Source organism: Lithobates pipiens, unplaced genomic scaffold (genome assembly GCF_037356315.1).
Source record: "Lithobates pipiens isolate NorthernLeopardFrog02 unplaced genomic scaffold, aLitPip1_a1.2 Scaffold_28, whole genome shotgun sequence".
NCBI lineage: Eukaryota > Metazoa > Chordata > Amphibia > Anura > Ranidae > Lithobates > Lithobates pipiens.
The window spans coordinates 230,585,466-230,610,208 of record NW_027507789.1 but is presented as its reverse complement, the minus strand read 5'-3'; the positions used below and the strand labels follow the sequence as shown (position 1 = coordinate 230,610,208).

Genomic DNA, 24,743 nt, shown 5'->3' with positions numbered 1-24,743 from the left:
CCCCGACGCGACCCTCGTTCACCTCCCCCGTCGCTGACATGTTTGACTCGGTGTGCCTTCCGGGTATCGCTGCTCTGGCGCTGTGACTGGCCGGAGCAGCGATGATGTGACTCCCACGCATCATGTCACCACTAACAGCATGATCGCTAAATGGCACGCTCGGTGCGCATGCGCCGTAGACATGGTGCTGCTATTTCTACAAATATCTCCCAAACCTTTTAGGTGTGGGAGTTATTTCTTGCACTTAATCTAGGCTTACCTGTAGGTTAAAGTGGTTGTAATGGGTTTACAACCACTTTAAGATTACCGGGGATGTTGAAGTCACCAAGAATGATAGTTGGGATTTCAGAAGAGAGAAAGTAGGGTAGCCAGGCGGAGAAGTCATCAAGGAAGCTTTATACCGGTCCAGCAGGCTGACAGATCACAGCAATTCTCAATGAAACTGGAGAAAATAGACGAATACAGAGAGCTTCAAATAAGGAGAGAGGTGGATGAAGAACCTGAAAAGTGCTTGGAGGGGATGGGAGGATTCCAACACCACCTCCACTCCGTCCGTTAGGCCTGGGAGAGTCCACAGGAGGCCACCATGGGAGAGGGCAGCAGGAGAAGGAAAGTCGGATTCTTGAAGTCAGGTCTCTGTAATTGCAAGTAGGTTGAAGGAGTTTGTGATAAATGGGTCATGGATGGTGGTGAGTTTGTTGCAAACCAAGCGGGCATTCCAAAGGGCACAGGAGAAGGGAGACTGGCTCTAGGCAGAAGAGGAATAGAAATGAGATTGTGTAGATTGTGGCTGCTGGCAGAGGATGGGTTGTGCCGGGTATGATGGCTGAAGGTAAATGATGGTGGTCCAGGATTTAGGGAAATCTCTCCAGACATTAGGAGAAGGGTGAGAGAGGTGATATGGGAGTGTGACTTCTGTGGGGGGCACTTCTCCGTGTCCTGGAGGTTTTATTGGTGTGCGGGTTCAGAATTAGCAGGAGCTGATGAGTGCAGTAATACGGTGAAGACAGGAGTGAGGGATATATATATATATATAAGCTGTGGGGTGGAGAAGAGGGGTGAAGGAAAGGGAATTTAAGGAGGAGGAAAAGTAGGGAGCGCCGAATACAGAGCGGCAAGGAGCAGACGGGATGAGATGTTCTATGGAGAATCGGGTCCCCTGTGGTCTCTTTAGTGTTCTGCTGAAGTCTGTTGTAGATTTTCACTTTGTTCATTCGCTGAAGTCTGAGCCGAAGTGCAATACTTCATCCAATACCAATACTTTATCCAAGATGATAGCTGCCAATGCAACCCCTGCCTTGTATCACCGGTTCAGCCTGGTGGTGGGGATGCAATGGTGCGGGGGATGGGGTATCACTGGTTCAGGCTGGTGGTGGGGGTGTAATGGTGTGGGGGATGGGGTATCACCGGTTCAGCCTGGTGGTGGGGATGCAATGGTGCGGGGGATGGGGTATCACTGGTTCAGGCTGGTGGTGGGGGTGTAATGGTGCGGGGGATGGGATATCACCAGTTCAGGCTGGTGGTGGGGGTGTAATGGTGCGGGGGATGGGGTATCACTAGTTCAGGCTGGTGGTGGGGGTGTAATGGTGCGGGGGATGGGGTATCACTGGTTCAGGCTGGTGGTGGGGGTGTAATGGTGTGGGGGATGGGGTATCACTGGTTCAGACTGGTGGTGGGGATGCAATGGTGCGGGGGATGGGTTATCACTGGTTCAGGCTGGTGGTGGGGGTGTAATGGTGTGGGGGATGGGATATCACCGGTTCAGGCTGGTGGTGGAGGTGTAATGGTGCGGGGGATGGGGTATCACTGGTTCAGGCTGGTGGTGGGGGTGTAATGGTGCGGGGGATAGGGTATCACTGGTTAAGGCTGGTGGTGGGGGTGTAATGGTGGGGGGGATGGGGTATCACTGGTTCAGACTGGTGGTGGGGGTGTAATGGTGTGGGGGATGGGATATCACTGGTTCAGGCTGGTGGTGGGGATGCAATGGTGCGGGGGATGGGGTATCACTGGTTCAGGCTGGTGGTAGGGGTGTAATAGTATGGGGGATGGGGTATCACAGGTTTAGGCTGGTGCTGGGGGTGTAATGGTGTGGGGGATGGGGTATCACCGGTTCAGGCTGGTGGTGGGGGGTGTAATGGTGTGGGGGATGAGGTGTCCCCATCTTCTGATGGCTCCTTCTATCACGATAATGCACCATGTCACAAAGCTCCAATCATCTCAACACTGGACAATGAGGTCACTGTCCTCCAATGGCCTCCACACTCACCACATCTCGTCCAATAGAGCACCTCTGGGATGTGGTAGAATGGGAGATTGACATCGTGGATGGGCAGCTGACAAATCTGCAGCAACCGTGTGATGTTATGATGTCACTATGGAGAAAAATCTCTGAGGAACGTTTCCAACACCTTGTTGTATCTCTGCCATCAAGAATGAAGGCCAAAGGGGGTGCAACTAGCAAGGGGGACCTAATAAAGTGGGGTGTATATGATGGACCCAGCTGGAGCACCGGTGTACAGAAGGGGTGGGGTGGAAGGATAGCGAGGGTCAGCTGGAGCACCCGTGAACAGAGGGGGTTGGGTGGAAGGATGGTGGGGGTCAGCTGGAGCACCCGTGTACAGAGGGGGTGGGGTGGAAGGATAGCAGGGGTCAGCTGGAGCACCCGTGTACAGAGGGGGTGGGATGGAAGGACGGTGGGGGTCCGCTCCTTTACCTGTACAGCGGACATTTCCTCAGGTACAGATACAGTCTCTGCGTTTCCACATTCCAGACGATAATCTCGCCATCAAAGCTCGCCGTCACCAGGAGACCCAGAGATGGACAATAGTCCGCCGCCATGATGTCATCCTTGTGCAGATGACCTCCTTTCCAGCCTTCCTTGGCGGGCACATACATGTTCTATGGGGAGGGGAGAGGAGACCATGTGTATACAATGATATCTAATCATAGCAAACCAAGATGGAGGGACAGACAGCCATGACACGCCTCTATTCCTGCACTCAGGATCTTCTAAAGATATGAAAGTAATAGACAATGATGAAATGATGGCAGGAGGGGCACTGATTTGCTAGAGCTGCCTGCCCACTAACATGCAGGAATAAACTCTGGAGAAGAAGAGAAGACGGAGTCGGCTAACCTCAGTTTTTGTGACATTGTAAGTGACAATCTTCCTGTTCCAGCCGACACTGAGGACTGTGTGCTCCCGAAGAGCCAGGACACCGGTGACCTCCACCTCCTCCACCGGCTGCAGTCTGTGCAGGTTGTGTCCATTCTGGATGTTCCAGATCTGAAATATGGAGAGGTGAGAATGTTGTGTACAACCCAATCCACCCCCTCCCCCAAGTACAATTCTTAGCAGAAGATGGATATGTTATTGGGAATGATATTTGGGGTACAATTCTTAGCAGAAGATGGATATGTTATTGGGAATGATATTTGGGGTACAATTCTATTTTACTAATTTCAGGATTCTTTATAGCCATCAACACACCCCCTGCGCCTAATGCCAAGGTGTACCTTGATGGTGCCATTCTGGGCCCCGCTGATTAGCCTCCTCTTTGAGGTGTCCAGTGATAAACATGTCACCTCCTCCTGGCCATGAGCATTCCTCAGAAGAAGAAACTTGTCGCCTGTTTCCACATCCCAGACCGCTATGTTGGAGTCCTCACTCGCTGTCACTACCTGATGTGAACATGTATAGGGGGGTCAGGATGAAATATCTGGAGAATCATGGCTTTTGGCAGCTGCAGTGAATATTCCAGAAGATCAGACCTGTATGAGACTCACATGATGGAAGAAGCCATTATACAGGACAGAGGATAGACATGTCTCCTGTGTCCCCAGAGTCCCCTTATTCCAGAAGATCAGACCTGTATGAGACTCACCTGGGGGAAGAAGCCATTATACAGGACAGAGGATAGACATGTCTCCTGGGTCCCCAGAGTCCCCTTATTCCAGAAGATCAGACCTGTATGAGACTCACCTGATGGAAGAAGCCATTATACAGGACAGAGGATAGACATGTCTCCTGGGTCCCCAGAGTCCAGGAGATCAGACCTGTATGAGACTCACCTGATGGAAGAAGCCATTGTACAGGACAGCTGATAGAGGAGCCTCGTGTGTCGCCAGAACCTCCTCGTTAGAGCACTTCTGGGCCAGTCTCAGCATCGCAATGTAGTCACAGTAAGCGACAAGCAAGCAGTGAGAAGGCGATGGTACCAGGAGAAAGGGGAAGTTTCCTTGTTCCTGGATCCTTCCAGGCTGGATACATGGAAACTTCAGAACCAGCGTCTGCAGGCAGCTATGGGAGGAGATGTCCCAAATTTTTAGGACCTGTGGAGAGATGGAGGACAATTCCATTGTGTGGCTTGCATTGATGGACCACACACACTTCTCCAGCCTGTATTCATACTATCATACTTACCGAGTCCTTGGAGTAGCTAAATATTTGTTTGAGGGGTTCATATACAACCACATCAAGAATGGGCATAGTGTGTTCCGAGAAGACAGCTGTAGGGTGACCGGGGACATACTGGTTCCAGAGTCTGACCTGGTGATCGAGCCCCCCAGTGACCAACAGGTTCATAGCCTTGCAGAAGTCAAAGCATTGAACACCCTGAAAATGAACAGGCTGAGTCACCAAATGACCTCCAACAACCAAAACAAAGTGGTGTAAACTCTACAAACCTTACCGATCTTCCAGGAGGAAACTCCACTAACCTTACCAATCTTCCAGGAGGAAACTCCACTAACCTTACCGATCTTCCAGGAGGAAACTCCACTAACCTTACCGATCTTCCAGGAGGAAACTCCACTAACCTTACCGATCTTCCAGGAGGAAACTCCACTAACCTTACCGATCTTCCAGGAGGAAACTCCACTAACCTTACCGATCTTCCAGGAGGAAACTTCCCTAACCTTACTGATCTTCCAGGAGGAAACTCCACTAACCTTACCGATCTTGCAGGAGGAAACTCCACTAACCTTACCGATCTTGCAGGAGGAAACTCCACTAACCTTACTGATCTTCCAGGAGGAAACTCCACTAACCTTACTGATCTTCCAGGTGTAAACTCTCCCTCGTCTATGAATGTCCATGATGACAACCGAGGTCTTGGAGCTGCCAGATGCTGAAATTATAAGCTCCTGTCCTGGGATGTAGAGGAGTCTGGTCACAGGTTCGGAGTGGACATTAGGGATTGACTGGTAACCAAGGAAATTGCTATGATGTCTCAGGTCCTACGAAGAAGAAGTAGTATAGTGATCATTTGGGGAAATCCTTTGATGTGAGAAGATCTACTACACCAGAGGCCTCTGCTCAGGTCATCAATACTAACACCTCATGGTCACTCACTCCTGAACACCGGCTGTCAGATATCAGCTACGTCTACAGTCAGGCCTTTACCCCCCCAGTCAGTGGTGCTTACAAGATCCATAGTCCTTGGTTTGTCAGATTATCTTCCAAATTCTGCAATCCTGATATATATATATATATATATATATAATGTACAGTATATGTGTGTGTATCAGACAGGTGGGAAATTTACCCCATCTCATAGACAAGTGAGGCACAGTAGACATATGAAGGGTAAGTCTGTCATCTGCTGTCAGTGTCGGGTCTCCTCACCTGCATGGAGATCTTGTGTGGTCCTGGGTCCTGGCTGAATGGCTTCTCAAAGAGACCAGAGGTTGGCTTTAACAGCCACAATAAGTTAACTCCGCCCTTATCATCACCCCACAGGAGTAGAGAGGAGCTTCCAGGGGTCTGTGAATATAAAAGAGGACACCGGGTGACCAGAGAACGCTAAACACAGGAGAAGAGAGGAGCTTCCAGGGGATATGTGGATATAAGAGGACACCGGGTGACCAGAGAACGCTAAACACAGGAGAAGAGAGGAGCTTCCAGGGGTCTGTCGATATAAGAGGACACCGGGTGACCAGAGAATGCTAAACACAGGAGAAGAGAGGAGCTTCCAGGGGTCTGTGGATATAAGAGGACACCGGGTGACCAGAGAACGCTAAACACAGGAGAAGAGAGGAGCTTCCAGGGGTCTGTGGATATAAGAGGACACCGGGTGACCAGAGAACTCTACACACAGGAGAAGAGAGGAGCTTCCAGGGGTCTGTGGATATAAGAGGACACCGGGTGACCAGAGAACGCAAAACACAGGAGAAGAGAGGAGCTTCCAGGGGTCTGTGGATACAAGAGGACACCGGGTGACCAGAGAACTCTACACACAGGAGAAGAGAGGAGCTTCCAGGGGTCTGTGGATATAAGAGGACACCGGGTGACCAGAGAACGCTAAACACAGGAGAAGAGAGGAGCTTCCAGGGGATATGTGGATATAAGAGGACACCGGGTGACCAGAGAACGCTAAACACAGGAGAAGAGAGGAGCTTCCAGGGGTCTGTCGATATAAGAGGACACCGGGTGACCAGAGAATGCTAAACACAGGAGAAGAGAGGAGCTTCCAGGGGTCTGTGGATATAAGAGGACACCGGGTGACCAGAGAACGCGAAACACAGGAGAAGAGAGGAGCTTCCAGGGGTCTGTGGATATAAGAGGACACCGGGTGACCAGAGAACTCTACACACAGGAGAAGAGAGGAGCTTCCAGGGGTCTGTGGATATAAGAGGACACCGGGTGACCAGAGAACGCTAAACACAGGAGAAGAGAGGAGCTTCCAGGGGTCTGTGGATATAAGAGGACACCGGGTGACCAGAGAACGCTAAACACAGGAGAAGAGAGGAGCTTCCAGGGGTCTGTGGATATAAGAGGACACCGGGTGACCAGAGAACTCTACACACAGGAGAAGAGAGGAGCTTCCAGGGGTCTGTGGATATAAGAGGACACCGGGTGACCAGAGAACTCTACACACAGAGAAGACAAAACAGGTGTAGGTTACCTTTCCGTTGTGCCAATACGAGAAGCAGGTGGGGATGTGCTGCAAAGCTGAAGAAAGAAGAACAGCGGTGAGAGCTCGATGTGATGTGCGAGGGTCCAATATAGCAATAATCTGATGCCTCATCATTTATATCAGTCTAATATAGCAGTGATGTCATACCTTACCATGTATAGGAGTCCACTATAGCAGTGAGGTCATAGACCTATCATGGCTGGTATGTTCTCACTCTATTATGGGGTGACACCTGGCTTAGTACAGGTAAGTCTCATACCTGTGAATGGGGCTGTGGGCGATCACCTGCGAGGACCCCAGCGGTGGTTCTGCGTGATCAGCTGCAGGAAACAGCCCTATTGAAAGCAATAGGAGGAGGATGACAGCTCCCGCAGCTTATCGCAGCCACTCACATGTGATCACTCATGGAGACACACATGGTGACCAGGTTGGGGTCAGCCTATGGGGAATATGGATACATGGGGACCACACTGGGATCAGCCTATGGGGAATATGGACACATGGTGACCACACTGGGATCAGCCTATGGGGGCGGAGACACATGGAGACCACACTGGGATCAGCCTATGGGGGCGGAGACACATGGTGACCACACTGGGATCAGCCTATGGGGGCGGAGACACATGGTGACCACACTGGGATCAGCCTATGGGGGCGGAGACACATGGTGACCACACTGGGATCAGCCTATGGGGGCGGAGACACATGGTGACCACACTGGGATCAGCCTATGGGGGCAGAGACACATGGTGACCACACTGGGATCAGCCTATGGGGGCAGAGACACATGGAGACCACACTGGGATCAGCCTATGGGGGCGGAGACACATGGAGACCACACTGGGATCAGCCTATGGGGGCGGAGACACATGGTGACCACACTGGGATCAGCCTATGGGGGCGGAGACACATGGTGACCACACTGGGATCAGCCTATGGGGGCAGAGACACATACTGCCACTGTATAGATCAGTAATCTTCATACCTACCACACAAGTAGAACTCCTCGGACACGTTCATGGTGGAGATGTCGAAGAAGTGGATGCTTCGGCTGGTGGTGGCCACGGTGAATTTGTGCAGGTTGGGAAGATAAATGGCGTCTGTAGTCCAAGACTTAAACCTTCTCTTCCCAGCCTGGGGGTCATGGAGGTCAGAGGAGATCTACAATGGAGAGGACAGGACTTTAAGCACATCCAGCACGGTCCCACACAGTCCTCAACCCCACATCCAGCATGGTGCCACACAATCCTCAACCCCACATCCAGCATGGTCCCACAAAGTCCTCAACCCCACATCCAGCATGGTGCCACACAATCCTCAACCCCACATCCAGCATGGTCCCACAAAGTCCTCAACCCCACATCCAGCATGGTGCCACACAGTCCTCAACCCCACATCCAGCATGGTCCCACACAGTCCTCAACCCCACATCCAGCATGGTGCCACACAATCCTCAACCCCACATCCAGCATGGTCCCACACAGTCCTCAACCCCCCATCCAGCATGGTCCCACAACGTCCTCAACCCCACATCCAGCATGGTGCCACACAATCCTCAACCCCACATCCAGCATGGTCCCACACAGTCCTCAACCCCACATCCAGCATGGTCCCACAAAGTCCTCAACCCCACATCCAGCATGGTGCCACACAATCCTCAACCCCACATCCAGCATGGTGCCACACAATCCTCAACCCCACATCCAGCATGGTCCCACACAATCCTCAACCCCACATCCAGCATGGTCCCACACAATCCTCAACCCCACATCCAGCATAGTCCAACACAGTCTTCAAACCCACATACAGCATAGTCCAACACAGTCTTCAAACCCACATACAGCATGGTCCCACACAGTCCTCAACCCCACATCCAGCATGGTCCCACACAGTTTTCAACCCTACATCCAGCATGGTGCCACACAATCCTCAACCCTACCTCCAGCATGGTGCCACACAATCCTCAACCCTACATCCAGCATGGTCCAACACAGTCTTCAAACCCACATCCAGCATAGTCCAACACAGTCTTCAAACCCACATCCAGCATAGTCCAACACAGTCTTCAAACCCACATCCAGCATAGTCCAACACAGTCCTCAACCCCACATCCAGCATGGTCCCACACAGTTTTTAACCCTACATCCAGTATGGTGCCACACAATCCACAACCCTACATCCAGCATGGTCCAACACAGTCTTCAAACCCACATCCAGCATAGTTCAACACAGTCTTCAAACCCACATACAGCATGGTCCCACACAGTCCTCAACCCCACATCCAGCATGGTCCCACACAGTCCTCAACCCCTCATCCAGCATGGTGCCACACAATCCTCAACCCTACATCCAGCATGGTCCAACACAGTCTTCAAACCCACATCCAGCATAGTCCAACACAGTCTTCAAACCCACATCCAGCATAGTCCAACACAGTCCTCAACCTCACATCCAGCATGGTCCCACACAGTTTTTAACCCTACATCCAGTATGGTGCCACACAATCCACAACCCTACATCCAGCATGGTCCAACACAGTCTTCAAACCCACATCCAGCATAGTTCAACACAGTCTTCAAACCCACATACAGCATGGTCCCACACAGTCCTCAACCCCACATCCAGCATGGTCCCACACAGTCCTCAACCCCACATCCAGCATGGTCCCACACAGTCCTCAACCCCCCATCCAGCATGGTCTCACACAGTCCTCAACCCCACATCCAGCATGGTCCCACACAATCCTCAACCCCACACCCAGCATGGTCCCACACAATCCTCAACCCCATATCCAGCATGGTCTCACACGAGCCTCCAACCCCACATCCAGCATGGTCTCCATCGAGCCTCCAACCTCATATCCAGCATGGTCCCACACAGTCCTCAACTCCACATCCAGCATGGTCCCACACAATCCTCAACCCCACATCCAGCATGGTCCCACACAGTCCTCAACCCCACATCCAGCATGGTGCCACACAATCCTCAACCCTACATCCAGCATGGTGCCACACAATCCTCAACCCTACATCCAGCATGGTCCAACACAGTCTTTAAACCCACATCCAGCATAGTCCAACACAGTCTTCAAACCCACATCCAGCATAGTCCAACACAGTCTTCAAACCCACATCCAGCATAGTCCAACACAGTCCTCAACCCCACATCCAGCATGGTCCCACACAGTTTTTAACCCTACATCCAGTATGGTGACACACAATCCACAACCCTACATCCAGCATGGTCCAACACAGTCTTCAAACCCACATCCAGCATAGTCCAACACAGTCTTCAAACCCACATACAGCATGGTCCCACACAGTCCTCAACCCCACATCCAGCATGGTCCCACACAGTCCTCAACCCCTCATCCAGCATGGTCCCACACAGTCCTCAACCCCACATCCAGCATGGTCCCACACAGTCCTCAACCCCCCATCCAGCATGGTCCCACACAGTCCTCAACCCCACATCCAGCATGGTCCCACACAATCCTCAACCCCACACCCAGCATGGTCCCACACAATCCTCAACCCCATATCCAGCATGGTCTCACACGAGCCTCCAACCCCACATCCAGCATGGTCTCCATCGAGCCTCCAACCCCATATCCAGCATGGTCCCACACAGTCCTCAACTCCACATCCAGCATGGTCCCACACAATCCTCAACCCCACATCCAGCATGGTCCCACACAATCCTCAACCCCACATCCAGCATGGTCCCACACAGTCCTCAACCCCACATCCTGCATGGTCCCACACAATCCTCAACCCCATATCCAGCATGGTCTCACACGAGCCTTCAACCCCACATCCAGCATGGTCTCCATCGAGCCTCCAACCCCACATCCAGCATGGTCCCACACAGTCCTCAACATCCAGCATGGTCCCAAACAGTCCTCAACATCCAGCATGGTCCCACACAATCCTCAACCCCACATCCATCATGGTCCCACACAATCCTCAACCCCACATCCAGCATGGTCCCACAAAATCCTCAACCCCACATCCATCATGGTCCCACACAGTCCTCAACCCCACATCCATCAATCCATCATGGTCCCACACAATCTTCGACCCTACATCCAGCATGGTCCCACACAACCCTCAACCCCACATCCAGCATGGTCCCACACAGTCCTCAACCCCACATCCTGCATGGTCCCACACAATCCTCAACCCCACATCCAGCATGGTCCCACACAGTCCTCAACCCCACATCCTGCATGGTCCCACACAGTCCTCAACCCCACATCCAGCATGGTCCCACACAGTCCTCAACCCCACATCCTGCATGGTCCCACACAGTCCTCAACCCCACATCCAGCATGGTCCCACACAGTCCTCAACCCCACATCCAGCATGGTCCCACACAATCCTCAACCCCACATCCAGCATGGTCCCACACAGTCCTCAACCCCACATCCAGCATGGTCCCACACAGTCCTCAACCCCACATCCAGCTTGGTCCCACACAGTCCTCAACCCCACATCCTGCATGGTCCCACACAGTCCTCAACCCCACATCCAGCATGGTCCCACACAATCCTCAACCCCACATCCAGCATGGTCTCACACGGGCCTCCAACCCCACATCCAACATGGTCCCACACAAGCCTCCAACCCCACGTCCTGCATGGTCTCACACGAGCATCCAACCCCACATCCTGCATGGTCTCAAGCGAGCCTCCAACCCCACATCCATCATGGTCCCACACAATCCTCAACCCCACATCCAGCATGGTCCCACACAATCCTCAACCCCTCATCCAGCATGGTCCCACACAATCCTCAACCCCACATGCAGCATGGTCCCACACAATCCTCAACCCCACATGCAGCATGGTCCCACACAATCCTCAACCCCACATCCAGCATGGTCCCACACAATCCTCAACCCCACATCCAGCATGGTCCCACACAATCCCAACCCCACATCCAGCATGGTCCCACACAATCCTCAACCCCACATCCAGCATAGTCCAACACAGTCTTCAAACCCACATACAGCATAGTCCAACACAGTCTTCAAACCCACATACAGCATGGTCCCACACAGTCCTCAACCCCACATCCAGCATGGTCCCACACAGTTTTCAGCCCTACATCTAGCATGGTGCCACACAATCCTCAACCCTACATCCAGCATGGTCCAACACAGTCTTCAAACCCACATCCAGCATAGTCCAACACAGTCTTCAAACCCACATCCAGCATAGTCCAACACAGTCTTCAAACCCACATCCAGCATAGTCCAACACAGTCCTCAACCCCACATCCAGCATGGTCCCACACAGTTTTCAACCCTACATCCAGCATGGTGCCACACAATCCTCAACCCTACATCCAGCATGGTCCAACACAGTCTTCAAACCCACATCCAGCATAGTCCAACACAGTCTTCAAACCCACATACAGCATGTTCCCACACAGTCCTCAACCCCACATCCAGCATGGTCCCACACAGTCCTCAACCCCTCATCCAGCATGGTCCCACACAGTCCTCAACCCCACATCCAGCATGGTCCCACACAGTCCTCAACCCCCCATCCAGCATGGTCCCACACAGTCCTCAACCCCACATCCAGCATGGTCCCACACAGTCCTCAACACCACACCCAGCATGGTCCCACACAATCCTCAACCCCATATCCAGCATGGTCCCACACAATCCTCAACCCCATATCCAGCATGGTCTCACACGAGCCTCCAACCCCACATCCAGCATGGCCTCCATCGAGCCTCCAACCCCATATCCAGCATGGTCCCACACAGTCCTCAACCCCACATCCAGCATGGTCCCACACAATCCTCAACCCCACATCCAGCATGGTCCCACACAGTCCTCAACCCCACATCCTGCATGGTCCCACACAATCCTCAACCCCATATCCAGCATGGTCCCACACAATCCTCAACCCCTCATCCAGCATGGTCCCACACAATCCTCAACCCCACATGCAGCATGGTCCCACACAATCCTCAACCCCACATGCAGCATGGTCCCACACAATCCTCAACCCCACATCCAGCATGGTCCCACACAATCCTCAACCCCACATCCAGCATGGTCCCACACAATCCCAACCCCACATCCAGCATGGTCCCACACAATCCTCAACCCCACATCCAGCATAGTCCAACACAGTCTTCAAACCCACATACAGCATAGTCCAACACAGTCTTCAAACCCACATACAGCATGGTCCCACACAGTCCTCAACCCCACATCCAGCATGGTCCCACACAGTTTTCAGCCCTACATCTAGCATGGTGCCACACAATCCTCAACCCTACATCCAGCATGGTCCAACACAGTCTTCAAACCCACATCCAGCATAGTCCAACACAGTCTTCAAACCCACATCCAGCATAGTCCAACACAGTCTTCAAACCCACATCCAGCATAGTCCAACACAGTCCTCAACCCCACATCCAGCATGGTCCCACACAGTTTTCAACCCTACATCCAGCATGGTGCCACACAATCCTCAACCCTACATCCAGCATGGTCCAACACAGTCTTCAAACCCACATCCAGCATAGTCCAACACAGTCTTCAAACCCACATACAGCATGTTCCCACACAGTCCTCAACCCCACATCCAGCATGGTCCCACACAGTCCTCAACCCCTCATCCAGCATGGTCCCACACAGTCCTCAACCCCACATCCAGCATGGTCCCACACAGTCCTCAACCCCCCATCCAGCATGGTCCCACACAGTCCTCAACCCCACATCCAGCATGGTCCCACACAGTCCTCAACACCACACCCAGCATGGTCCCACACAATCCTCAACCCCATATCCAGCATGGTCCCACACAATCCTCAACCCCATATCCAGCATGGTCTCACACGAGCCTCCAACCCCACATCCAGCATGGTCTCCATCGAGCCTCCAACCCCATATCCAGCATGGTCCCACACAGTCCTCAACCCCACATCCAGCATGGTCCCACACAATCCTCAACCCCACATCCAGCATGGTCCCACACAGTCCTCAACCCCACATCCTGCATGGTCCCACACAATCCTCAACCCCATATCCAGCATGGTCTCACACGAGCCTTCAACCCCACATCCAGCATGGTCTCCATCGAGCCTCCAACCCCACATCCAGCATGGTCCCACACAGTCCTCAACATCCAGCATGGTCCCACACAGTCCTCAACCCCACATCCAGCATGGTCCCACACAGTCCTCAACCCCACATCCAGCATGGTCCCACACAATCCTCAACCCCACATCCAGCATGGTCCCACACAGTCCTCAACCCCACATCCAGCATGGTCCCACACAGTCCTCAACCCCACATCCAGCATGGTCCCACACAGTCCTCAACCCCACATCCTGCATGGTCCCACACAGTCCTCAACCCCACATCCAGCATGGTCCCACACAATCCTCAACCCCATATCCAGCATGGTCTCACACGGGCCTCCAACCCCACATCCAACATGGTCCCACACAAGCCTCCAACCCCACGTCCTGCATGGTCTCACACGAGCCTCCAACCCGACATCCTGCATGGTCTCACACGAGCATCCAACCCCACATCCTGCATGGTCTCAAGCGAGCCTCCAACCCCACATCCATCATGGTCCCACACAATCCTCAACCCCACATCCAGCATGGTCCCACACAATCCTCAACCCCTCATCCAGCATGGTCCCACACAATCCTCAACCCCACATGCAGCATGGTCCCACACAATCCTCAACCCCACATCCAGCATGGTCCCACACAATCCTCAACCCCACAACCAGCATGGTCCCACACAATCCTCAACCCCACATCCTGCATGGTCCCACACAGTCCTCAACCCCACATCCAGAATGGTCCCACACAATCCTCAACCCCACATCCAGCATGGTCCCACACAATCCTCAACCCCACATCCAGCATGGTCCCACACAATCCTCAACCCCACATCCAGCATGGTCCCACACAATCCTCAACCCCACATCTAGCATGGTCCCACACAATACTCAACCCCACATCCATCAGGGTTCCACACAATCCTCAACCCTACATCCATCATGGTTCCACACAGTCCTCAACCCCACAACCAGCATGGTCCCACACAATCCTCAACCCCTCATCCAGCATGGTTACACACAGTTCTCAACCCCACATCCAGCATAGTCCAAAAAAGAGAATGTGTGTTATCCGAGACCTTCACTGACTGCTCATGCTTTACTACCATATAATCATGGACATCATCCTAACAATAAAGAGAGTTTGTGGGAGACTAAACTCTGCCATGGGAGAGGGTGTAAATCCTACCCTTGTGTACTGTACATGGTGGGACATAGAGAGGTAACTTACCCCTGTGTACTGTACATGGTGGGACATAGAGAGGTAACCTACCCCCGTGTACTGTACAAGGTGGGACATAGAGGGGTAACCTACCCCTGTCCGACATAGAGGGGTAATGGATGGAATGTACCTCATAGGATCTCATTGGGTTCAGGTTGCCGTCCCATGCAGTGAGGACCCCTCCTTTGCTGACACTCATGAACCAGAACGATGGGGGGCCACCGATGGCCAGGATTCGGCAGGTGGGCTCTTGCTGGAGAGAGAAAGAAGACGGAACAATGTGATTGGTTCTGGACATCCCCAGCGCACCCAATTCCTGCAGAGGGCGCCATTCCACTGACATGTGGCCCTTCATCTCTCTCTACTGACCTTACTGAGGGTGCACAGACGTATGAGGGGCTCCCCCAAAACACTCGCCCTCTGTGTCATCATCACCTCTCTTTCCTTGTACTGCAGCAACATATATGTACAAAATTCACTCCAGTCAATAAATCCATCACATGATGTGTCCACCTGCAGGAGAGATAGAGGACAAGTGAGGAGAGGATACAGGAGGAGAGACGGAGGAGAAGTGAGGAGAGGATACAGGAGGAGAAGTGAGGAGAGGATACAGGAGGAGAGACAGAGGAGAAGTGAGGAAAGGATACAGGAGGAGAGACGGAGGAGGAGTGAGGAGAGGATACAGGAGGAGATACGGAGGAGAAGTGAGGAGAGGATACAGGAGTAGAGACGGAGGAGAAGTGAGGAGAGGATACAGGAGGAGAGACGGAGGAGAAGTGAGGAGAGGATACAGGAGGAGGGATGGAGGAGAAGTGAGGAGAGGATACAGGAGGAGGGACGGAGGAGAAGTGAGGAGAGGATACAGGAGGAGAGACGGAGGAGGAGTGAGGAGAGGATACAGGAGGAGGGACGGAGGAGAAGTGAGGAGAGGATACAGGAGGAGAGACGGAGGAGAAGTGAGGAGAGGATACAGGAGGAGAGACGGAGGAGAAGTGAGGAGAGGATACAGGAGGAGGGACGGAGGAGAAACGGAGAAGTGAGGAGAGGATACAGGAGGAGGGACGGAGGAGACGTGAGGAGAGTGTGACTGTCTGAATATAAATATCAGATAGTCCAACTGTTCACAAGCACAAAACAAGACGACACTTGCTTAGCTGCTCTACACGGACTCATTTATTAGAACCATAATGACAAGAATTTGTAATACAGTAGAAGACTAAAACCTAACCTAATTAGCATGAGCTAATTATCTAATCATTGACCCAGACTAATTGTCTGAGAGATAGGACTTTTCAGGGTAAGACTTTGTCTCCTAGCTCACTGATTGGCTATTCAATATACATTACCATAAACATAAACACAGGGTTAATTAGCACAACAACGTGTGGAATACTCTTACAAGCCAGACTAGACCCATTTACACAACAGACAGGTGGCTGGAGTTGATGACATTCGCATCTAACAGTTTGTGTCCCAACAGTGTGATTCAGTCTATTGCTAATATGGCAAATACATATCCAGAGTCTGTGTGTCTTGGGGGGGGGGACATGGATCTGACTCCAAGTAACACCACCTCAAGGGTCCCCAGGCATACAGCTCACAAAGAGCACCGTTCCCCAAATGCCAGGGCCCATAAATCGCAAGGAAGAGGCTCACATTCTGTCCCCTCCAACAGCCTCTGTCCTGGCTATGTCTGTCGCAGAGAGGATACAGGAGAAGAGATGGAGGAGAAAGAGGATACAGGAGGAGAAGTGAGGAGAGGATACAAGAGGAGAAGTGAGGAGAGGATACAAGAGGAGTAGTGAGGAGAGGATACAGGAAGAGAGGTGGGAGGAGGAGTGAGGAGAGGGTACAGGAGGAGAGACGGAGGAGAAGTGAGGAGAGGATACTGGAGGAGAGAGACGGAGGAGAAGTGAGGAGAGGATACAGGAGGAGAAGTGAGGAGAGGATACAGGAGGAGAGACAGAGGAGAAGTGAGGAGAGGAGGAGGAGGAGGAGGAGGAGGAGGAGGAGGAGAAGTGTGGAGAGGAAACAGGAGGAAAGACGGAGGAAAAGTGAGGAGAGGATACAAGAGGAGATAAGGAGGAGGAGAAGTGAGGAGAGGATAGAGGAGACGAGCCCCATTGTACAATAAAAGAGCTCCATTGTACAGGAGACGAGCCCCATTGTACAGGAGACGAGCCCCATTGTACGGGAGATGAGCACTTTATTCCTCACCTAATGGGACTTTATTCAGATTTGTGGGTTCTGCGTGTTTTGCATGAATGTCATCAACCCAAGCCCCAAACTTTTTCATATCCCCCCATTCCAGTGATCCACAGCTGGATCTAGCCTCCCCCCATTTCAGTGATCCACAGCCGGATCCAGCCTCCCCCCATTCCAGTGATCCATAGCCGGATCCAGCCTCCCCTCATTCCAGTGATCCACAGCCGGATCCAGCCTCCCCCCATTCCAGTGATCCACAGCCATATCCTGCCTCCCCATTCCAAAGAGCCACAGCCAGATCCAGCCTCCCCCATTCCAGTGATCCACAGCCATATCCTGCCTCCCCCATTCCAGAGAGCTACAGCCGGATCCAGCCTCCCCCCATTCCAGTGATCCACAGCCAGTTCCAGCCTCCCCCCTATTCCAGTGATCCAGAGCTGGATCCAGCCTCCCCTCATTCCAGTGATCCACAGCCAGATCCAGCCTTCCCCCATTCAAGTGATCCACAGCTGGATCCAGCCTCCCCCATTCCAGTGATCCACAGCCATATCCTGCCTCCCCCATTCCAGTGATTCACAGCCGGATCCAGCCTCCCCCCATTCAAGTGATCCACAGCCGGATCCAGCCTCCCCCTATTCAAGTGATTCACAGCAGGATCCAGCCTCCCCCCATTCCAGTGATTCACAGCCGGATCCAGCCTCCCCCATTCCAGTGATCCACAGCCAGATCCAGCCTCCCCCATTCCAGTGATCCACAGCCAGATCCAGCCTCCCCCCATTCCAGTGATCCACAGCCAGATCCAGCCTCCCCCCATTCCAGTGAGCCACAGCCAGATCCAGCCTCCCCCCATTCCAGTGAGCCACAGCCAGATCCAGCCTCCCCCCATTTTCCAGTGAACCACAGCCAGTTCCAGCCTCTCCCCTATTCCAGTGATCCACAGCTGGATCCAGCCTCCCCCATTCCAGTGATCCATAGCCGGATCCAGCCTCCCCCATTCCAGTGATCCACAGCCAGATCCAGCCCCCCCCATTACAGTGGATCCACAGCCAGATCCAGCCCTCCCCCATTACAGTGGATCCACAGCCAGATCCAGCCCCTCCCCCATTACAGTGGATCCACAGCCGGATCCAGCCTCCCCCATTCCAGTGATCCACAGCCGGATCCAGCTTCTAGTACCAACCTATAAAAGGAAGATAGAAGGAGACTCTTCATACCTTGTTAAACAGAAGCTCCATGTTGTTATCCCAGAACTGTGAACCGAATAGGTCAGACAGAACTTTCTGAAACTCTATCAGGGTCATATTCCCGACCCGCTGTGGGCCCAGCACAGCTTTCCTCCTTCCCCCCATCACTTCAGTCTTCTCTTCATGCTGGTTATGATTGGCAAAAATTTCTTCTAACCGCAGCAAGTCATCCAAACGGAACTTCTCCTCCAGCCGCATGTTCTCATTTCTATCGAAGCTGGATCAATAAAAGGAATCAGAAGTTTAACTGATGGAATCAGAAGACTGACCAGAAAGTATCTAATTCCCACTATTCTCTTCACTAATTGTAATCCCTACAAAAAAAAGACAATCCTTTACACTTGCTGGTGGAGGTAATCGGTAAGCCCAGAAAAATTCAGCCGCTCCTTCGGAGGAGGACATGTAGAGGCCCCAGAAGAGTAACCACGCCTACAGACAGAGGAGGACATGTAGAGGCCCAGAAGAGTAACCACGCCTACAGACAGAGGAGGACATGTAGAGGCCCCAGAAGAGTAACCACGCCTACAGACAGAGGAGGACATGTAGAGGCCCCAGAAGAGTAACCACGCCTACAGACAGAGGAGGATATGTAGAGGCCCACACCTACAGACAGAGGAGGACATGTAGAGGCCCCAGAAGAGGAACCATGCCTACAGACAGAAGAGGACATGTAGAGGTCCCAGAATAGGAACCACGCCTACAGACAGAAGAGGACATGTAGAGGTACCAGAAGAGGAGGACATGTAGAGCCCCCATGAACACCACAGCTAGGAGACCATCTTCTGTACAATCGTATTATCTGATGTTGGAAGCTCTAGGAAAAATCTCCCATTGCCTGCCACTGAGGGATGGCTACACACAATACAGATCTATGAAAAGATGACACATTGCATCGGCATCATTAGATGATGGATTGGATTTCCCGACATTATTACAGTATGTAGCCATAAGCTGTCACAAGACGCTGCTATGGAGCTTTTCTCTCCTAGTGTTCAGCTGGACTCTGTGTTGTCATATCCTGAATATAGAGTGACTGAGTTCTATGAGTAAAGCAAAGCATCCTGGGACGTGTAGTCCATGGAGTCAAGATTTGCATTAGCTGGACTGTTTTGAACTACAAATACCAGCCGGCTGGAGAAGTAGAACAGGATGCTGGAAGAGGTGATAAAAGGCCTGTGTGGGCGTGGGATCCAGTGCTACCAACCTACCAGGTTTAAATTTACTGGCAGAGCCAAGTTTTTTACTGGCATTTCCAGAAGTTAAAAAAATGACTGTTTTAAATGCAAATGTCAGTATTTGGGCTACAAACATGCACAATATGCACTTAGCAATATGATAATAAGGCAAAAAAACATATTTCTTATTTTATTTTCAGTAAATAGCTCAGAAACAGGACTCAGGAGGGTAAGAAATTGGATTGGATCAGGCACACACATGAAACTGACTCTGACAATGACAGCAGTACAGATCACCGAAAGGACACGCCCCCTCCTGAGTCACAGTAACAATGACAGCAGTACAGATCCCCGACAGGACATGCCCCCTCCTGAGTCACAGTGACAATGACAGTAGTACAGATCCCCGACAGGACATGCCCCCTCCTGAGTCATAGTGACAATGACAGCAGTACAGATCCCCGACGGGACACACCCCTCCTGAGTCACAATGACAGCAGTACAGATCACCGATGGGACACGCCCCCTCCTGAGTCATAGTTACAATGACAGCAGTACAGATCCCCGACGGGACAGGCCCCCTCCTGAGTCACAGTGACAATGACAGCAGTACAGATCCCCGACGGGACAGGCCCCCTCCTGAGTCACAGTGACAATGACAGTAGTACAGATCCCCGACAGGACACGCCACCCCCTCCTGAGTCACAGTGACAATGACAGTAGTACAGATCACCGACGGGACACGCCCCCTCCTGAGTCATAGTGACAATGACAGCAGTACAGATCCCCGACGGGACACGGCCCCTCCTGAGTCACAGTAACAATGACAGCAGTACAGATCACCGATGGGACACGCCCCCTCCTGAGTCATAGTTACAATGACAGCAGTACAGATCCCCGACGGGACAGGCCCCCTCCTGAGTCACAGTGACAATGACAGTAGTACAGATCCCCGACAGGACACGCCACCCCCTCCTGAGTCACAGTGACAATGACAGTAGTACAGATCACCGACGGGACACGCCCCCTCCTGAGTCACAGTGACAATGACAGCAGTACAGATCACCGACAGGACACGCCCCCTCCTGAGTCACGGGACAATCCCCCTCCTGAGTCACAGTGACAATGACCGCAGTAGAGATCACCGACAGGACATGCCCCATCCTGAGTCACAGTAACAATGACAGCAGTACAGATCACAGACTGGACACGCCCCCTCCTGAGTCACAGTGACAATGACAGCAGTACAGATCACAGACGGGACACGCCCCCTCCTGAGTCACAGTGACAGTCTCTCTCCACGCCAGGTGGTCCCTCCAGTCCACACAGCACTGACAGTCCCACTCCTGCCCTGCCCCTGACCTGCACACGAGGCTGCTCTGCTTGGCTCCCTTGCACTATGAGATCACACGACATGGTCAGGAACGACCTCCGCCAGAGTCGCCCGAACACACCGTAGCAGTAACTCGGATGGTCTCGGCTGGCTCCGGACTGAGCCAAGCGTCACAGCCATATTTTTTACTGGCAACCTTTTCCTTTTACTGCCATTTACTGGCAGGAGAAAATGGCCTGTTTTTTACTGGATGCCAGTAAAAATACTGACGGTTGGCAACACTGGCGGGATCTTCCTCTTGGGACCCCGGCCTGCAAACTTTCAGCAAGTGACTCTGTGTTGGTGTGTACTGTGGCTGATCTAGGGAGATTCATTGCGTGTGGGTGCAGGAGCATCCATCACCAGGTACCTCTGTCCAACCAGCGGTGGCCTGGAGGACACTCTTCACATGTCCTTGCCAGATCCAGCCTGAAGCGCGGTGTGTCACCGGACCGCTGTACCCTTTGAGAAGGGCTCCAGCGAGGCCTGTCACTGAGGACCACGCCTGTAACTTGCTGAACTATCTGATCTGACCTGTGGTATTGTGGCACAGAAGGGAGTGGTGTTACACAATAGCAGTCACCCCTCTGCCCCCCCCTCCTGCCCAGTCACCCCTCTCCTGCCTGGTCACCCCTCCCCCCCCCCCTCCTGCCTGATCACATAGGTTTCTAGTTGAATGGAGTGTTGCTTGAAAAGTCTTTATATTCTACAATCAGTTATTGCTTCTGTGTCAGTGTTTTATATTGTTGCTATTATTTATTTTCCTGCTTCTGTGAAGCTTCCTCAGGGGTCAGCTTTATACCACTGGGTCTGCTCAGTGTGATCAGATGCTGCTCATGTTGTCTGCCCTTTTTCACTCTGATCCAATAGGAAGGGGTCTATTGAAAAGTGGGAGGAAACCTGACAAATGGGAGCATGGGTATAGGCCACTGGCTGAGGAGGTTGCCACAAGGCATGCTGGGTGACTGTATTTATACCAGGAGAGCACATGTGCACGGGTCTTCGGCTGGAGAGTGGGGTCTCGGAGGAAGGGGGGGGGGGGCTGCTGCCCCTCCTCTGTACAGGCTGTCATGCGGCCTCAGGTAGTTGACCTGAGGGTCAGAGTCCAGAGTCGCAACCCAGATTTCCTGCAGAACTGACTGGGAGGGAGTCACACCTAGAAGGATCTGTTCCTGGCTACTGTGAATACAGACATAAGTCTAGGAGCTTATTCTGTGAGGACCATCCCTGGACAGGTGCCAGCTAAAGAGGATACTGGTTAGTGTCCCGAAGATTCAGGGTTCATTGAGTCTCCTGGCAGAGCAAGCAAAGGACTTATTCTTCCATACAAATTCTGCAGAGGGTCTGCTCTTCAATTCAACCAAGCGAAGCCAAGTGAGAGTTGTCCTCATCTGTGTCTAGTTAAAGAGTAAGTAAACCCTGATTCCCTGCAAAGGTAAAGCATAATGGACTACTGTGCATCACATAGTAGTCCATTATGTGTCACTTACCTGACACAGGAGCCAGCGAAGTCAATGCTGTCCCCTGTAGTTCCGAGCGTCCATCTTCATGGTGGGTCTCCGTGGGTCTAGCTGACGTCACTCCCGCGCATGCGCACGGGAACCAACACTCGCAGCATATCGCCACGATCTGCGGCTTACCCAGTGCATGCGCCATAGACAGCGGTGGCTGTCTTCAGGTAAATATCTCCTAAACCGTGTAGGTTTAGGAGATATTTCTTGGACCTACAGGTAGGCCTTAATCTAGGCCTTAATCTAGGCTTACCTGTAGGTCAAAGTGGTTTGCAAGGGTTTACAACCACTTTAAAGTTGGAGTATCCCACTAATCTCTTCTCCTATCCAAGTTCTACCAATAAATACAAAAAAAAACAAATCCCTTAGACTGGTCATTGGATAATGAGCGGATAAGTGTGACAATACCCAAGCATCTGGCTGAGGATAATAAGAGGGAGGCCCAGGAAAATCTGTACTCAGCGACTCCTACAGGGGTTGTGCTTTCAGCAATGTCAGGGATTCAACTGACCGCCCAGAATGGCAGATTTCACTATCTCGGGGGAGTTTTACCTTTACACTGGCCAATAGATTCAATGCCATGGCACCAGTGCTGTGCGATTTATTCACAGCTACCTCGACCTACATCTCATTCACCAATTGTACTGTCCAATGATGGGACTGCGTGATCGTATCATGGATGGTGGGATTGTGTGACCCAATTATGGATGGTGGTGGGATTGTGTGACCGTATTATGGATGGTGGTGGGATTGTGTGACCGTATTATGGATGGTGGTGGGATTGTGTGACCGTATTATGGATGATGGTGGGATTGTGTGACCGTATTATGGATGGTGGCGGGATTGTGTGACCTAACTATGGATGGTGGTGGGATTGTGTGACCATATTATGGATGGTGGTGGGATTGTGTGACCGTATTATGGATGGTGGTGGGATTGTGTGACCTAACTATGGATGGTGGTGGGATTGTGTGACCATATTATGGATGGTGGTGGGATTGTGTGACCATATTATGGATGGTGGTGGGATTGTGTGACCGTATTATGGATGGTGGTGGGATTGTGTGACCTAACTATGGATGGTGGTGGGATTGTGTGGCCGTATTATGGATGGTGGTGGGATTGTGTGACCTAACTATGGATGGTGGTGGGATTGTGTGACCATATTATGGATGGTGGTGGGATTGTGTGACCATATTATGGATGGTGGTGGGATTGTGTGACCATATTATGGATGGTGGTGGGATTGTGTGACCGTATTATGGATGGTGGTGGGATTGTGTGACCTAACTATGGATGGTGGTGGGATTGTGTGGCCGTATTATGGATGGTGGTGGGATTGTGTGACCTAACTATGGATGGTGGTGGGATTGTGTGACCGTATTATGGATGGTGGTGGGATTGTGTGACCGTATTATGGATGGTGGTGGGATTGTGTGACCGTATTATGGATGATGATGGTATTGTGTGACCGTATTATGGATTATGATGGGATTGTGTGACCTAATTATGGATGATGGTGGTATTGTGTGACCGTATTATGGATGATGATGAGATTGTGTGACCGTATTATGGATGGAGAACCTCTGGAGAGGTTGTGAGGACCCACAAATCTACTAAATATTGCTTCTTATTAGTGTGAAGGAAAAGCTCTGAAGTTAGAAGTCAGTAAATAGCCCTCTCCTATCACAGGTCAGTGAATACTTCCCTCCTCTCCTCTCATTGGTCAGTAAATCCCCCTCCTCTCACAGGTCAGTAAATCCCCCTCCTCTCCTCTCATTGGTCAGTAAATCCCCCTCCTCTCATTGGTCAGTGAATCCCCCTCTCACAGGTCAGTAAATCCCCCTCCTCTCCTCTCATTGGTCAGTAAATCCCCCTCCTCTCACAGGTCAGTAAATCCCCCACCTCTCCTTTCATTGGTCAGTAAATCCCCCTCCTCTCACAGGTCAGTAAATCCCCCACCTCTCCTCTCATTGGTCAGTAAATCCCCCTCCT

At 52.1% G+C, this 24,743-nt stretch overlaps 1 protein-coding gene across 7 annotated transcripts in view; it reads right to left on the bottom strand.

The window, feature by feature from the left end:
- LOC143936269 (cilia- and flagella-associated protein 337-like) overlaps positions 1-24,743 on the bottom strand; it is a 105,009-nt gene that overhangs the window by 40,185 nt on the left and 40,081 nt on the right. For 6 of the 7 annotated variants that reach the window (XM_077460707.1, XM_077460708.1, XM_077460710.1 and 3 more), the window contains 12 exons: positions 18,661-18,907; positions 15,611-15,754; positions 15,372-15,494; positions 7,907-8,078; positions 6,906-6,952; positions 5,627-5,764; positions 5,050-5,238; positions 4,424-4,615; positions 4,072-4,332; positions 3,517-3,681; positions 3,137-3,286; positions 2,714-2,898 (listed from right to left, as the gene is read on the bottom strand). In XM_077460707.1, the coding sequence (XP_077316833.1) occupies positions 2,714-2,898; positions 3,137-3,286; positions 3,517-3,681; positions 4,072-4,332; positions 4,424-4,615; positions 5,050-5,238; positions 5,627-5,764; positions 6,906-6,952; positions 7,907-8,078; positions 15,372-15,494; positions 15,611-15,754; positions 18,661-18,907 (2,013 nt within the window). The remainder of the gene's footprint in view (positions 1-2,713; positions 2,899-3,136; positions 3,287-3,516; positions 3,682-4,071; positions 4,333-4,423; positions 4,616-5,049; positions 5,239-5,626; positions 5,765-6,905; positions 6,953-7,906; positions 8,079-15,371; positions 15,495-15,610; positions 15,755-18,660; positions 18,908-24,743) is intronic. The other variant, XM_077460711.1, reaches the window with a different exon arrangement.